Genomic DNA, 16,595 nt, shown 5'->3' on the forward strand with positions numbered 1-16,595 from the left:
ATCGAAGATGCTCACCCTGTCTGCAGAACATGCAAAAGAAAATCTCTGCGAAAGGGGGTAACATTTAAAATCTCTTGAGTCAATTTCGTGACCACCTCCCATTACTTTATAGAGAATGCAAGGTAAGTTAACTTTTAGCTCAATGTATGATGTGGGGACTTCAGAATGGGGGAAAATGTCATGGTTTGTCTGTATAATAGCTTGTCAATAATGTAAACTAAAGCTTTCAGTGTTACCTACTTTTGTAAAAACACTACATGTTGTTCTGCTGCTATATGCATCGTGTCTGCAGACTCTATTTGCCCATTGCACACGATAACACGCTTTGTAGTTTAGTCACCCAACCAACATATTTACATATGGTTGTATTGTTCTTACATGCACATTACTTTACTTGTGTTGCTTTTATATGCACATTTGATTTGCTTACTTAATAACCTCTGGGGGCAGTATTTACATTTTTGGAAAAAAAACGTTCCCGTTTTGAATGGGATATTTTGTCAGGAAAAGATGCTAGAATATGCATATCATTGACAGCTTTGGATAGAAAACACTCTAACGTTTCCAAAACTGTAAAGATATTGTCTGTGAGTATAACAGAACTGATGTTGCAGGCGAAAGCCTGAGAAAAATCCAATCCACCACAGCAAACCTGCCAAGAGATGGCCGCCCACCAAAACTCACGGACCAGGTAAGGAGGGCATTAATCAGAGAGGAAACAAAGAGACCAACGATAACCCTGAAGGAGCTGCAAAACTATCTGCAAAAGTATCTGTCCATAGGACCACTTTAAACCATACACTCCACAGAGCTCGGCTTTACGGAAGAGTGGCCAGAAAAAAGCCCTTGCTTAAAGAAGAAAATAAGCAAACATGTTTGGTGTTCGCCAAAAGGCACATGGGAGGCTCCCCAAACATATGGAAGAAGGTACTCTGGTCAGATGAGACTAAAATTTAGCTTTTTGGTCAACAAGGAAAATGCTATGACTGGCGCAAACCCAACACCTCTCATCGCCCCGAGAATACCACTCTCACAGTGAAGTATGGTGGTGGCAGCATCATGCTGTGGGGATGTTTTTCATCGGCAGGTATTGGGAAACTGGTCAGAATTGAAGGAATGCTGTGTGGCGCTAAATACAGGGAAATTCTTGAGGGAAACCTGTTTCAGTCTTCCAGAGATTTGAGATTGGGACAGAGGTTCACCTTCCAGCAGGATAATGACCCTAAGCATACTGCTAAAGCAACACTCGAGTGGTTTAAGGGGAAACATTTAAATGTCTTCAAATGGCCTAGTCAAAGCCCAGACCTCAATCTAATTGAGGATCTGTGATATGACTTAAAGAATGCTGTACACCAGCGGAACCCATCCAACTTGAAGGAGCAGTTTTGCCTTGAAGACTGGGCAAGAATCCCAGTGACTAGATGTGCCAAGCTTATAGAGACATACCTCGAGAGACTTGCAGCTGTAATTGCTGCAAAAGGTGGCTCTATAAAGTATTGACTTTCGGGGGGTGAATAGTTAAGCACGCTCAAGTTTTCTGTTTTTTTGTCTTATTTTTATTGTTACACAATAGCAAATATTTTGCATCTTCAGAGTGGTAGGCATGGTGTGTAAATCAAATGATACAAACCCCCCAAAAGTCCATTTTAATTCCAAGTTGTAAGGCAACAAAAGAGGAAAAATATATGTAGATGTTTATAACGTTATATGTAGATGTGTATAACGTTATATGTAGATGTGTGTAACGTTATATGTAGATGTGTGTAATGTTATGTAGATGAGTATAATGTTATATGTAGATGAGTATAATGTTATATGTAGATGTGTATAACGTTATATGTAGATGTGTATAACGTTATATGTAGATGTGTGTAATGTTATGTAGATGAGTATAATGTTATATGTAGATGAGTATAATGTTATATGTAGATGTGTATAACGTTATATGTAGATGTGTGTAATGTTATGTAGATGAGTATAATGTTATATGTAGATGAGTATAATGTTATATGTAGATGAGTATAATGTTATATGTAGATGAGTATAATGTTATATGTAGATGTGTATAACGTTATATGTAGATGTGTGTAATGTTATGTAGATGAGTATAATGTTATATGTAGATGAGTATAATGTTATATGTAGATGTGTATAATGTTATATGTAGATGTGTGTAGTGTTTTGTTGGAAAGACGTGACAATCTCAACCCAGCCTCATATGGTAATAGATACATGACGCAGATCGTTTCCTTTGTCTTTACTTTCTCTTTATGAGATGAGTATTAAGGTATGTGTGGAAATGTATTCATGATCTGGAACGGAAGTTTCTGTTCTGTTTGTTTATAGATGTAATATTGTCAAGGGAAAACCTCTGCTTGTAAATGTGTGGGCAGGCTGTGGAGGTGAAGGCAGTCTTTTGCTCCCTCATCTGTGCTTCTTCCTCCCTCACCTCCTCTGCCGCACCCTCACAGTGTGTGTGAGGGGAAATGAGCAGGAGGTAGTAGCAACCGATACTCACAAGCAGAGCATTCACACGTTCTGGACAGTGTGAGGCTCATACACTAACACACAGCTTAACTGGCAGCTGCTGCCACTGCTCCTGAAAAGTAGAGAGTGTGTGTGTGTGTGTGACTACACCCTAATCACTCCAGGGAGAGGTACATTGAAATTCTTCCAGAGCTATTACAAGGAGAGAATCTGTACAGGAGGGGAGAGAGCGAGAGAACTCAATTCACTGAACTCAACAGGAGGTGGTTGTTATTAGGCTACTGGGACTACTTATTCTTACAACTAGTCACTTGGATACATTGCAGGAGCATCGATACTTTCTCTCAGCGGTAAGTGGCATGGCGTGCTCAGCAAGGATTCTTTCAAGTGTGAGATCTATTTATACGACCTGTGACTTTGGAGCTACGCTGACAGAGAAGGCTCACTTTCACAGTAGCTGACTGAGTTAATTGTGTGAGTAAGGAACCCACCGGGTTTGAACTTGGCTTCCATGAAGAATTTCAATTGTTGAGAAGCTGTTTCTTTCTTACCATTTTAATTTGAAACAATAATATCATCAAAACCATTAATATTATCAAAAATGATTAGCATAATCTGTTTAAACTGTTTCAGGATGTATACTGAGGATTGTACCGAGGCCAAACTATGTCCGTTTCATTTTATTTCACCCAAGATGGAGTAAGAAATATTAATGGTAAATAAGTTGATTTGAAGTTGGTTGTCATGTGAGCAACTGAACAATTAGCTTCAGTGTTTTTCGTTTTTTTTTTTTTTGCCTTTTAGTGCTGTCTAAGAGTGTATCACATTGCAGGAATATTTTATCCAGTGTTGAAGACAAGGTGACCAATTAAATTGTAATTAACACAGTTGGCAGTGGATGTGGAGCACCTGTCAGCCCGGCATAGTGTTGTCTCTTTAAGACAGGTCTCATGCCGAGGCAATTTAGTAACACAGTTTGCTTTGTTGATCTTTACCGGTACCTTGCTGGCCCATGTTGACTCCAATGCTTCCCACAGTTGTGTCAAGTTGGCTGGATGTCCTTTTGGTGGGATGGACCTTTGGCCTGCCTGTAAATTAGTTAATAGACCAATAAGAAAGACCTCTCTGCCAATAACAGCTAGTTTTTAGTATTCCCCACTCAGACCACTCCCAGACGGTCCTAGCTAAATTCTTGACTGAGAATTTGTTCTTTGCTAAGAAGCTGTTTCTTCCTTACCATTTTACTTGAAAACAACCACAGTAAGGCACTTCATTGTTATTGAGAAATGATTTGATATTGAGATAAAAAATAAAAAAAACATCTGCATTGGACCTTTAACATCAAACCCACGGCAATACTGATATTTCCTGAACAACATGTTTGAGTGAACAGCAAATCACAGGGTTGCATTTACATGAAAGGTTTTGAGAAAGGAAGTAGTAAAGGTAAGGACATACCACATATTACAAACCGCACACACATAGCTATGAGGGAAATCATGTTTGACTTCCAACAGCTGCCAAACAAAACCTGTTGAACGAGTTTTACTGGCAGAGGTCAATGATGAGACTTGAGGTGAGGCACACCTTGGTCTTTGTTAGATTGTTAGGCCATGGCACCATCTCCGGGAAAGCCAATAAAAAAAACCTTATCTTTTTAACAGAGTACCTAAGTGCCTGGGCAGTATACTCAATATGTCTTATGTCAAAGACGCCAGTACACACAATTACAAGGCGCGCAATACAGCGTAGTAACACAACGTTGACTGCAATTCAGAGTCGCATATTAAAATATTGACTTATTACTTTCACTTAGCAATGAATAATGACGCCTCATTTCATATACGGTAAGCTGTTGTGAGAGTGGAGTGGTGTGCTTGAACTTTCCATTCCCGACAAACTCCAGATTTAGCTCAACTAGAACATTTGCAGACACTTTTCTCGTTCAAAAAGCTGGTTAAACATATCAAAGCTCACAGAGGTGGTAGTGAAAGAACACAACGACAAAAAAACATTCTCTTGAGCCATTGTCTGAACACTCTGAACACTGTCGAAACAGTTCATTACATCTAAACACGGACTCATCCAGGCATGGGCTTTACTGTAACACACAAACAGTCAACATTCTCATTAATACATGAGGGTTTCTGAAAGTTTTTTTGAGGTTCGACAAATCCGCATTGCCTCATCTCACATTTATTAGAAGGCTGACACATTTCTCAGGCAGAGAGAGAGAGAGAACTATGAAGAGAGAAGGATAGAACGAGAGAGATTCTGAGTGAGTGACCCCATTAGGAAGAGGCAGGCTAATGATGTTTAAAAAGCTCTCGGGGCACGACAGCCCGGTGGTTTGCCTGGATTCCCAAGCCCATCCATGACCCCCCCTGGTTTTTACCCAGGCCAAATGGGCGGAACAGCCTATTCTCATCCACGCTCTCATTGTGCTCCCAGAGCTATTCTGATGCCCTCCATTGTGTGCCGTACACTTTCCACGGCTCTCAGCGGTTTTGGTGGGTCCACATCATAAACCCCTCCATTATGGGAGAACCCCCAGCGCCACATTTGGCTGTGCTGGCTTTTATCATTCACCGGCCACACGTTTCACTTCTCAGCTAATGTCACACAAACACACAGCAGGAAGTCAGAGAAGAGGAACAAAACAGAAGTACTTCTTTTTATGGTATGAAACTGCTTTAGTTTGAATGACAAGCCTATAGATTTCAAACGGGTACAAAAATAGCATAGGAGGCTGCTGAGGGGGGGAAGATTCATAGCAGTGGCCAGAATAAAGCTAACATATCAAACCATGATTACGGTCCAAACACTTTAAAATACGCACCCTATCCCCTCAGCCCTCAAATGAAGTGGACACTTCTGATGACATATCATGACGTCTGATGAGTTGACACTTGCAGGGCGAGGGAGGAAGGAATGATTTTTAAATGGACCATCCTCGGGCTGAAATTTGACACTCGTTCATCCCGCGATGATTGTGTTTTCAGCCACCGGTAGCTTGTGGTTGCTGTATATGCGCTACAGTCAATTATGATTCCATGTCTACTTATGTATATATATATATATATATATATATATATATTTATTTATTTATATATATACATTTATTAATGTACACCTACTGTATGATAGCTAGCAAATTAATTAGCTAGCTAATGTTAGCCTGCCTAGCTGGAACTTCTGAAGAAGGAAAATGCTTTATTTCTACAATTTCCAAAAGCTAACCAAACAAAAACATCTACTTTTTACCAGACGTGTTTGTGCCGTCATGTGCATTAGTAGCACAATTTGTAATTCATTTGCATTCGTTTTTACTTACACTTACTTGTATGTTGATTTTAAGTTTTCGCTGACTTTTCTTAGTGGATGTACAATCGTCACGAAATTAATTCAAGGGAGTTTCAGGCCCCAGAGTGAACATTACTGTACACTCGCAAAGCCGAAAAATGAGGGCTGAGGCGTTTACGTTGCAAACTTCCCTTGCTTGGCTAATCATTTGGACCACCCTCCAAGGTGGCGACGGGGATTCCCCCAAGGGCGTAAGTGGACAAGGGTGTGTCTTTTCAGTGTTTGGAAGCAGCCCATGTGTTTGATATATTTGATGCCATTCCTCCGATTCCGCTCCAGCCATTTACCATGAGCCCGTCCTCTCCAAATAAGATGCCACCAACCTCCTGTGATATATAGTATACTGTATATAATATAGTATACGGTATATATTACATGGGACCGATATTAGTATTTTTAAGCACATCATGTCCAAATCATCTGAAAGTATCTCAAATTGATTGTGAAGCTCACAAAAGTCACTTATAGTTGATTTGAACATCATGCTCAGAAAATGCTAATATCAGTCCCATGACTTTTAGCATTTGGTAACAGTGACAGCCACTGCCAGGGAAACTAAACCAAAGCTTGGGTTGCTGTCAAACCTTGCACAAAGACAGTGTGCAATTCTGTAATTTGGGTGAACTATCACTCTGCATATTAACCTCTCCAGTGATGAATAATCCTTCAAAGCCCTGGCAGGTAATATTTATTACCTCAACATACACAGTGGCTTAGACATTGGCCAGTGAAACATGCCTCTGTGTGTCTGTATGACTAAAAGGCCCGACAATTCATCATTATGACACTCAATTACCCTGATTAGCTGAAAAAGCATTGCGATCCGCCAAAGGGTCTCTTTCAATTATTCGTTTTGACATCTCACGTGGAAGCAGCGTTCCACGACCTCCGGCCATGTATGACCATCCTCTTCCAGGCAGCGGAGAAGGAAGAAGAGGCAAAAGCCGCTAGGCCCTCTTCCGCCCTTAGAGGGGCATCGATGGCAGATGACATATAAACATTATTCTCTCATTGATGTCTGTAAACAGGCAGCGTGCCATGGGAGAAAGCCTTGTGGCTCAATCTGTCCAGCCTGTTGGACAATGAGAAAGCAGATTTCCTTGGCGCTTCTGCCGCAAGGTCCGGCTGTCGCTGCCATGCGGCAGAAGCCTTGAACTTCTCCCTTCCCTATAGAATCGTGAATGGGTATGCCGGGTAGCCACAAGCGAAGGCTTCACTTCAGGGAGAGGGCAAATTCGCTGAAAACAGGGCGTTCCGCGGGAAGCCCACCGCGACACAGTGGGATCTCCAAATAGGGGCCGACAGTGGGGAAAATGGCATTTCGCTGCTGCCGCATCGAGGTCCCTCCCATTTCAAATCAAATCAAATCAAAATGTATTTGTCACATACACATGGTTAGCAGATGTTAATGTGAGTGTAGCGAAATGCTTATGCTTCTAGTTCCGACAATGCAGTAATAACCAACAAGTAATCTAACTAACAATTCCAAAACTACTGTCTTATACACACAAGTGTAAGGGGATAAAGAATATGTACATAAAGATATATGAATGAGTGATGGTACAGAGCGGCATAGCCAAGATACAGTAGATGGTAACGAGTACAGTATATACATATGAGATGAGTATGTAAACAAAGTGGCATAGTTAAAGTGGCTAGTGATACATGTATTACATAAAGATGCAGTAGATGATATAGATTACAGTATATACGTATACATATGAGATGAATAATGTAGGGTATGTAAACATTATATTAGGTAGCATATGAGATGAATAATGTAGGGTATGTAAACATTATATTAGGTAGCATATGAGATGAATAATGGAGGGTATGTAAACATTATATTAGGTAGCATATGAGATGAATAATGGAGGGTATGTAAACATTATATTAGGTAGCATTGTTTAAAGTGGCTAGTGATATATTTTACATCATTTCCCATCAATTCCCATTATTAAAGTGGCTGGAGTTGAGTCAGTGTGTTGGCAGCAGCCACTCAATGTTAGTGATGGCTGTTTAACAGTCTGATGGCCTTGAGATAGAAGCTGTTTTTCAGTCTCTCGGTCCCAGCTTTGATGCACCTGTACTGACCTCGCCTTCTGGATGATAGCGGGGTGAACAGGCAGTGGCTCGGGTGATTGTTGTCCTTGATGATCTTTATGGGTTTCCTGTAACATCGGGTGGTGTAGGTGTCCTGGAGGGCAGGTAGTTTGCCCCCAGTGATGCGTTGTGCAGACCTCACTACCCTCTGGAGAGCATTACGGTTGTGGGCGGAGCAGTTGCCGTACCAGGCGGTGATACAGCCCGCCAGGATGCTCTCGATTGTGCATCTGTAGAAGTTTGTGAGTGCTTTTGGTGACAAGCCAAATTTCTTCAGCCTCCTGAGGTTAAAGAGGCGCTGCTGCGCCTTCTTCACGATGCTGTCTGTGTGGGTGGACCAATTCAGTTTGTCTTTGATGTGTATGCCGAGGAACTTAAAACTTGCTACCCTCTCCACTACTGTTCCATCGATATGGATAGGGGGGTGTTCCCTCTGCTGTTTCCTGAAGTCCACAATAATCTTGATGATTGAGTTGGAGGCGTGCGTGGCCACGCAGTCGTGGGTGAACAGGGAGTACAGGAGAGGCCTCAGAACGCACCCTTGTGGGGCCCGAGTGTTGAGGATCAGCGGGGTGGAGATGTTGTTGCCTACCCTCACCACCTGGGGGCGGCCCGTCAGGAAGTCCAGTACCCAGTTGCACAGGGCGGGGTCAAGACCCAGGGTCTCGAGCTTGATGACGAGCTTGGAGAGTACTATGGTGTTAAATGCCCAGCTGTAGTCGATGAACAGTATTCTCACATAGGTATTCCTCTTGTCCAGATGGGTTAGGGCAGTGTGCAGTGTGGTTGAGATTGCATCGTCTGTGGACCTATTTGGGCGGTAAGCAAATTGGAGTGGGTCTAGGGTGTCAGGTAGGGTGACGGGGCTGGTTTTCTTTTTGTAATCCGTGATTGACTGTAGACCCTGCCACATACCTCTTGTGTCTGAGCCGTTGAATTGAGATTCTATACTGACGCTCAGCTACACTGTTTGTATTCGGTCATGTTTCCGGTCACCTTGCCCTGATTAAAAGCAGTGGTTCGCGCTTTCAGTTTCACGCGAATGCTGCCATCAATCCACGGTTTCTGGTTTGGGAATGTTTTAATGGTTGCTATGGGAACGACATCTTCAACGCACGTTCTAATGAACTCGCACACCGAATCAGCGTATTCGTCAATGTTGTTGTCTGACACAATACGAAACATATCCCAGTCCACGTGATGGAAGCAGTCTTGGAGTGTGGAATCAGATTTGTCGGACCAGCGGTGAACAGACCTCAGCGTGGGAGCTTCTTGTTTTAGTTTCTGTCTGTAGGCAGGGATCAACAAAATGGAGTCGTGGTCAGCTTTTCCGAAAGGAGGGCGGGGCAGGGCCTTATATGCGTCGCGGAAGTTAGAATAGCAGTGATCCAAGGTTTTTCCAGCCCTGGTTGCGCAATCGATATGCTGATACAATTTAGGGAGTCTTGTTTTCAGATTAGCCTTGTTAAAATCCCCAGCTACAATGAATGCAGCCTCAGGATGTATGGATTCCAGTTTTCAAAGAATCAAATAAAGTTCGTTCAGAGCCATCGATGTGTCTGCTTGGGGGGGAATATATACGGCTGTGATTATAATCGAAGAGAATTCCCTTGGTAGATAATGCGGTCGACATTTGATTGTGAGGAATTCTAAATCAGGTGAACAGAAGGACTTGAGTTCATGTATGCTTTTGTGACCACACCACGTCTCGTTAGCCATAAGGCATACTCCCCCGCCCCTCTTCTTACCAGAAAGATGTTTGTTTATGTCGGCGCGATGCGTGGAGAAACCAGCTGGCTGCACCGACTCTGATAGCGTCTCTCCAGTGAGCCATGTTTCCGTGAAGCAAAGAACGTTACAGTCTCTGATGTCCCTCTGGAATGCTACCCTTGCTCGGATTTCATCAACCTTGTTGTCAAGAGACTGGACATTGGCGAGAAGTATACTGGGGAGTGGTGCACGATGTGCCCGTCTCCGGAGTCTGACCAGAAGACCGCTACGTTTCCCTCTTTTACGAAGTCGTTTTTTGGGGTCGCCGGCTGGGATCCATTCCGTTGTCCTGGGTGAAAGGCAGAACACAGGATCCGCTTCGCGAAAGTCATATTCTTGGTCGTACTGATGGTGAGTTGACGCTGCTCTTATATTCAGTAGTTCTTCTCGACTGTATGTAATGAAACCTAAGATGACCTGGGGTACTAATGTAAGAAATAACACGTAAAAAAACAAAAAACTGCATAGTTTCATAGGAATGCGAAGCGAGGCGGCCATCTCTGTCGGCGCCGGAAGAGTAAGCTAGATTCCCCTGCTACGAAGGGGCACCTCCCCTATGAGGGAGAGACGTCTCTGCTCCTAAAGAGACCCATTCTCATGCATTAGCTCTCAAGAAAGATGGAGGGAATTCACTATACCCCCGAGTGCCCTCCGTGCATTGGCGCTCCCCCCGGCTCTAGTTCTAGCAGCTGAGGCAGGAAGACTAATTGTCAGTTGCCACCAAGCACTTTCCCCTTGTTCCAGTGTGTCAACACTGCCCTTCTAAATAAAAAAAACTCTGCTGTCTCCAGGCGAGATGCTAAGTACACAAAGCAAAAATACAATGAAAAGGACTCGCTCCATCGCCACCAGAGGGCGCACCAGCAGGGAACTGGTGTGCATGTGAAGTCCAGCCGTGCGTCTGAGTCTGATCCACAGTTACGAAGAGGTGCAGACTGCAATTCTCTCTGAGACCACTAGTTTTCAACTGAATTTTGGAATCAGTAGCGACTGGCGACTCGGCACACATAATAAAGCAGCAAATCTTCTCTTTATTAAGCAAAGGGCCTATCGGGGCGATAGCAGTAGCAGAGAGACACCTCGGCTTCTACTTCCTGGTACTTCCTGCTTCCCAAGAAATGGGGAGGGTTTTGCTCCATTCTGGACCTATGTGTCCTCGACAGCTATTTGACGAAATTCACATTCCGTCTGCTTACAGAGGTACGATCTTAATTCGAGCCAGTTTGCTCAGCAAGAAAATATTATTTTGTAGGAGTTGATACATTTTTAGTTAGTGGAAATTACAAACTTTAGGAGCCTTTTTAAAGCCTGAATTTAAAAAGGCTTCTAAAGTTTGAATTTCCTGATGTACAGGAAAATTCTCAGCAACACGGTCGCCAGGTGTACAGTGTTTCCTCTGACACATTGGTACGGCTGGCATCCAGATTAAGCGGGCATTGTGGGTTGGGACAGGACTGTAACTACCAATTGGATACCACGAAAATTGGGGAGAAAAAGGGGTAAAAAAATAAAAATAAATCAATTTCAAAAAAGAGTGATCAAATTAAGATTCTACATGTGTGCGTTCAACGTGCTGTCTCTATTCGTCCAGGCGACTGGTTTACCTCGGTGAACCTACAGGTTTCTGAGGCTAGCGCTAACTTCCTGAACGTTCAGAAAAATAGCTGCTTGGTGCTATCGCAGGGAATAGAATACCTAGGCTTAATGCTGGATTCTCTCTCTTGGAAGACCACATCATGTCCCTTTGACAGTGCCTCTTCCTGTTCCACAACGTGTGTTCAAGATTTGCCTCCAAGTGCTGGGGTTGATGGCATCCACCATCTCCGTAGTACCTCTTGGTCTACTGAGGATGAGAAACTTCCGGCGCTGGGTGTTAGTCCCAAACCTGTGTACACGGCTTCAGCTCAATTGCCAGATAAAGGTCACTTCCATGTGTCACTTGGCTCTCTGTCACTGGAAAAAAAACTTGATCTTTGTTCCTGGCACTCCCCTAGGGTAGATAGTGGTGAAGACGGATGCATCACTCAAGGGCTGGGACACAGGGAAATGCAATAAAATGAGTTTAGACTCCACAACTCAGCATTTCTCACATAAATGACATTGAAATGTTGATAGTGCTTTTTTCACTGAAACACTTTCGACTCTCCCTTTGGAATTGTCTTGATCAGAACGGACAATACGACTGTAGTGGGCATACATCAACTCACCAGAGTGGCACTCGCTCCCTGTGTTCCCACAGACTATTCCTCAGGATTATCCTGTGAAGCAGCGCACACTTACCGTCCCTACGAGAGACTCATGTCCTACCGAACACAGGCGCAGACTTATTTTCCAGAGGGAGTCCCAATCTAGGGGATGGAGACTTCTCCCCCAAGTGGTGAAACAGATCTGGGTCAAGCATTTGTAGATATAAAGTTTGTGCCTATTCCATAAGACCGGTCTTGTGAAAGCTGCCTTTTTCTACACGAGAAGAACTGGACAAGGAAATCCTCATGTAATCCTCATGTATGTAAAACTAAGTAAAAAAAAAAAGAGTTTAAAAATGTGACTCTCATGAACCCAACCGTGTCGGTTGTTTGGCTCTACGACATCCACAAGCTTTGCGGGAGTTGTCTGAACTCATTTTTAAGAGGTCTTCTCACAAAACCAACTGTCCAGACCGAACCGTTGGAGCTACAAACTAATATCTCACCAATATCTCACGAACACGAAGGTGTGGGTTGTTTTGCTTTACGACACACGCATGCTTCAGGGGAGTCTTCTGAAGGTAACCCAGTACCGGGCTGTAAAAACGACAAAAAGTGCATAGGGGGTAAAATGTGCCCTGAATAATGTGATCAAACATGGTTCTAAATTTCAAACGCTTCAAAACCTTGTTCCTAATATTTTATTTTTAGACTGTCTGTTTAGCTATTTACAAATGTGTTATTCAATGCATTTCTATGGGCTATAGCAGTAAAGGCCAAATTCAATATATATATATTATACCTACAGGGGTCCTAAAATGGCTAAATGATACATTTGAGATATTGCGATGTAAGGGCTTAGACCTATAGGGGTTGTAAGGTCTCTCTCCAGCCGCTATCTCGGCCTGTCATACAGGCTTCGACAAGACACCCCGTTATGTTGTTTCCTGTTACGTCCGGTTCCCAAGTCTTTAGTCCCGTCACGGGATTTTTCTATTGTGCTTTGAGGCTATTTCACAGCTACCTTCCGAGTCACTGGGAATCGTGGCGATGAAATATCTCCTTTAAGACCATGTAACTGGTCGCCCTTACCTCGACAAAGTGAGTGAGTACATGCACTGTCAGTTCACCATTAGTGTTTACAATTTGCCTGGGGCTTTTCGAAGGTTACCTTGTTACTCAACCCTGCCTTTATGCCGAAAGTTAGTGCCAATTACAATTGTCTCGTCTTGGAGCTTGTGGCTTTTCACTCCCCGCCTTTCCCTTCTATGGAAGAGGAGCGGCTATGCAGTTTGTGTCCAGTATGCGAGTTGCGCATATACTTGGATAGGACAAGAGCTTTGCCCAAGAGCGACCAACACTTTGTGTCCTGGGCACCTTTCTGCAAGGGGACGCCCCTTTCTCATCAACGATTGTCACATTGTATCGTGGAAGCTATTATATTGGCCTATAATAGCAAGGGGTCACAGCCTCTGGAGGGCCTAAGGGCTCACTCCACCAGAGGTACGTGCTTCTACACCTGCATTGCTTGCTGTTTGGGGTTTAAGGCTGGGTTTCTGTACTGCACTTTGATATATCAGCTGATGTAAGAAGGGCTTTATAAATACATTTGATTTGTATAACTACCTCTTGGACACTGTTCAAGGGCATCATTTGCCAAGCGGCTTGCTGGGGGCATTCCCTCATACTTTTATGAGGTTCTACTGACTAGATGCCACTGCACCTTCATTGGCGCATACTATCCCTCAGTGTCAGGACCTCTGAGTGTTGATACGTTGGAACTACCTGGCTTCGGAGAGCATGTGCGATACGGGAGTGGGCCATATCCCTCTTGTGAGATGTCAAATCAAATCATTGAAAGAGAACTTAAGGTTACTTGTTGTAATCCAGGTTCTCTGACATTATGAGTGAGACATCTCACCACATTGCCCTACTTGCAAGAGTGTGAGGAAGTTCGGCATGCTCGAGAATGTCTCACAAACCAGGCGAGTGGCTCTTTAGTGTGGTGGGAGGGGCTCCCTCATTTGCCATTCGACCTGACGGTCTGCGACAGACGTGTATGTTCCGTTCTTCAAGACTCTTATAAGAATCTGGGGAATCTCTCTACTGAGATGTCTCACTCATAATATCAGAGAACCGGGGTTATGCAAGTAACCTCAAGTTATAGAAGCAAAAGCTAAGCTAACTATGAGTAAATATAGCAACTGTTTGGTAGCTAACACTTTACATTAAAAATGTTAAGTCATTACATTAAGTTGCTCTTGTACCTGTGTAGTAATGTTGTTATTACTCTAGTGATAACATTGCATTAACTATCATTGTATTGAGAAGTTAAAACATTGTAGTTTCTAGATGAATTACAGAGTAAATACAGCTGAACAGCCTAATTGGAAATGTTTCCAAATGTTTAAGAACGACCAGACCCCGTCAAAACTCTAATATTCAGTGTCAGTCTCGTTGATTGATCTGTTTGTCTGGCTTACTCTAAGGAACATTTTATTGCACTTAATTGTCAACACAGAGTAAAACGTGCATTCTCTGTTCCATTTCAGAGCGATGGTCGGCAACCTGGGGATGCTGGACGAGTCCGAGCCACTATGAGGACGGCTGTGTGGGAATCAGTAACAACAGGAGTGTGAGTGACTTGCCAGATAGAGGCGATGCTTTCCGGGAGGCCCTCCTGTGAATCTCCCCGAAACACGCATGACTCCTGCTCCAGGTGGGAAAACTAGGATGGAACACACACACACTGCTCTGCAAAGAGCCACAGGAACAACTACCTCAGCAGCTGCTCTTTCACACACAAAGACACACATACCACTGTTGCCATCACCACTCTGACCTGACAGAGGAAGAACACCGGAAGGTTCCAGAATACATTTTCCAGGATGTTTGTGAATTTCCGGCGGATCCGCAAGTGCCAGTGCGTGCAGTTGATGACCACATGCCTGGTGCTGTCGGTGGTGATGGTATGCTGGGAGCAACTGGACAGTGGCATGGTGAGCCACATCAACTCCTACTCTTACCGCTACCTGGTCAACAGCTACACTTTCATCAACAAGAGCTTCACCATCCCACGACAGGAGGCCCACATGTTCAGTAACCACCGCTACCTACTCAACCACCCGTACAAGTGTTCAGGAGAGAAGGACATTTTACTGCTTCTGCTCATCAAGTCCTCCCCGGAGAACTTTGAGAGACGGCGAGCCATACGGTCGACGTGGGGCAACGAGACCTACATTCGCCAAGACCTGGGGGTGACGGTGAAGGTGATGTTTGTGCTGGGCCTTCCCAAGCAGCATGAGACGGCCCAGACGTGGAGGGGGAGGAGCAGAGGCATCCAGGACAGCCTTGTCGATGAGGACCGCAGGCATGGCGACTTGGTCCAGCAGGACTTTGTGGACACGTTCCACAACCTCACCCTCAAGCTTCTGCTACAGTTCCGCTGGGCTCATTTCTACTGCCCGCATGCCCGATTCCTCATGACGGCTGACAATGATATCTTCGTGCACATGCCCAACTTGGTGCGCTACCTGCAAGACACGGACAGGAAGGGCGTGACGGACTTCTGGATCGGTCACGTGCACAGAGGCGCGCCACCGATCCGCCAGAAGGAAAGCAAGTACTACGTCCCGCAAGAGCTGTACCCTTGGGCGTCATACCCGGACTACACGGCAGGGGCCGGTTACGTCGTCTCGAGAGACGTGGCGGACAAAATCTACCAGGCCTCATTGACGCTCAATGCCTCGCTGTACATTGACGATGTCTTCATGGGCATCTGTGCCAATGCCATGGGCGTGTCGCCACAGGAACACGTGTACTTCTCAGGCGAAGGCAAGGCGCCCTACCACTTGTGCATCTACGACAAGATGATGACATCGCACGGACATTTGGCCGACATTTATGAGCTCTGGGAAGCCGCCACAAACCCGGAGGTCAAAAGGGTCACATCGGGACTTTTTGGGAGGTTGTACTGCACGGCAGTGAAAGTCACCCTTCTGTGCAGACCCTACTTCTTCAACACCTACCCCTGCAAGGCAGCCTTGTTGTAGTACTGTAAACTTACTGTGTTTGGTCCAAAACGGAGTGCGGGATCATTTTGCTTTCATCACTCGCATTATTTTAAAAGATTGAGGAGGGAAGGGGGGTGGAGAAACTTGTTTTGTGTTAATGGAGGGAGAAACGCATGAGTCATATCTATTGCTGTAAATGTGGGTTTTACATTAACCATCTATCTATATGGTTTTACAGCAACTGTCTATCTATATGGCCGGCAGTGGTCCAGTTCTTGCTAGCTTTAAGATGTATTGAATAGTCCCACCTCTCTGGGAGGGCAGAGACTGAATGTAATGAACAACAGATGCTTCCCAAGGAGATACTGTCCAGACATAATGTTGAAACATAGGATTCACAGTGAATTTCTTCTCCCACTCCCCCATCTCCTTCCATTAAACTGATTGAGAGAATGTTTCCCTGGCCTTGAATTCTGTTGATTATGAGGTTTAAGACTAACTGCGCATGAACACAATTGGCTCCTTGTCTGTCGTTTCCCGGTAAGGTTAGCTAAGGTTAGCAAGAAGAGACTGTTTATAACTTTATTATAACTTAACAGTCCATATGGTTGGCCGGCAATATGAAACTGCAAGCAGTCATTTGAAACTGAGGTTAATAAAGTCTTACAAACTC

The 16,595-nt window shown here is 44.2% G+C and overlaps 1 protein-coding gene across 1 annotated transcript; it reads left to right on the forward strand.

The window, feature by feature from the left end:
* Positions 1 to 2,468: 2,468 nt before the first annotated feature.
* On the forward strand, positions 2,469 to 16,595 carry LOC118402346 (lactosylceramide 1,3-N-acetyl-beta-D-glucosaminyltransferase A-like). Its single transcript, XM_035800489.2, has 2 exons — positions 2,469 to 2,837; positions 14,462 to 16,595. The coding sequence occupies exon 2, from the start codon at positions 14,798 to 14,800 to the stop codon at positions 15,959 to 15,961; it is 1,164 nt and encodes a 387-aa protein (XP_035656382.1). The 5' UTR covers positions 2,469 to 2,837; positions 14,462 to 14,797; the 3' UTR covers positions 15,962 to 16,595.

Source organism: Oncorhynchus keta, chromosome 23, assembly GCF_023373465.1.
Source record: "Oncorhynchus keta strain PuntledgeMale-10-30-2019 chromosome 23, Oket_V2, whole genome shotgun sequence".
NCBI classification, from domain to species: Eukaryota; Metazoa; Chordata; class Actinopteri; order Salmoniformes; family Salmonidae; genus Oncorhynchus; species Oncorhynchus keta.

Coding starts and splice junctions, on each gene's coding strand:
- LOC118402346 (XM_035800489.2), top strand. CDS start 14,798: ATGTTTGTGAATTTCCGGCGGATCCGCAAGTGCCAGTGCGTGCAGTTG.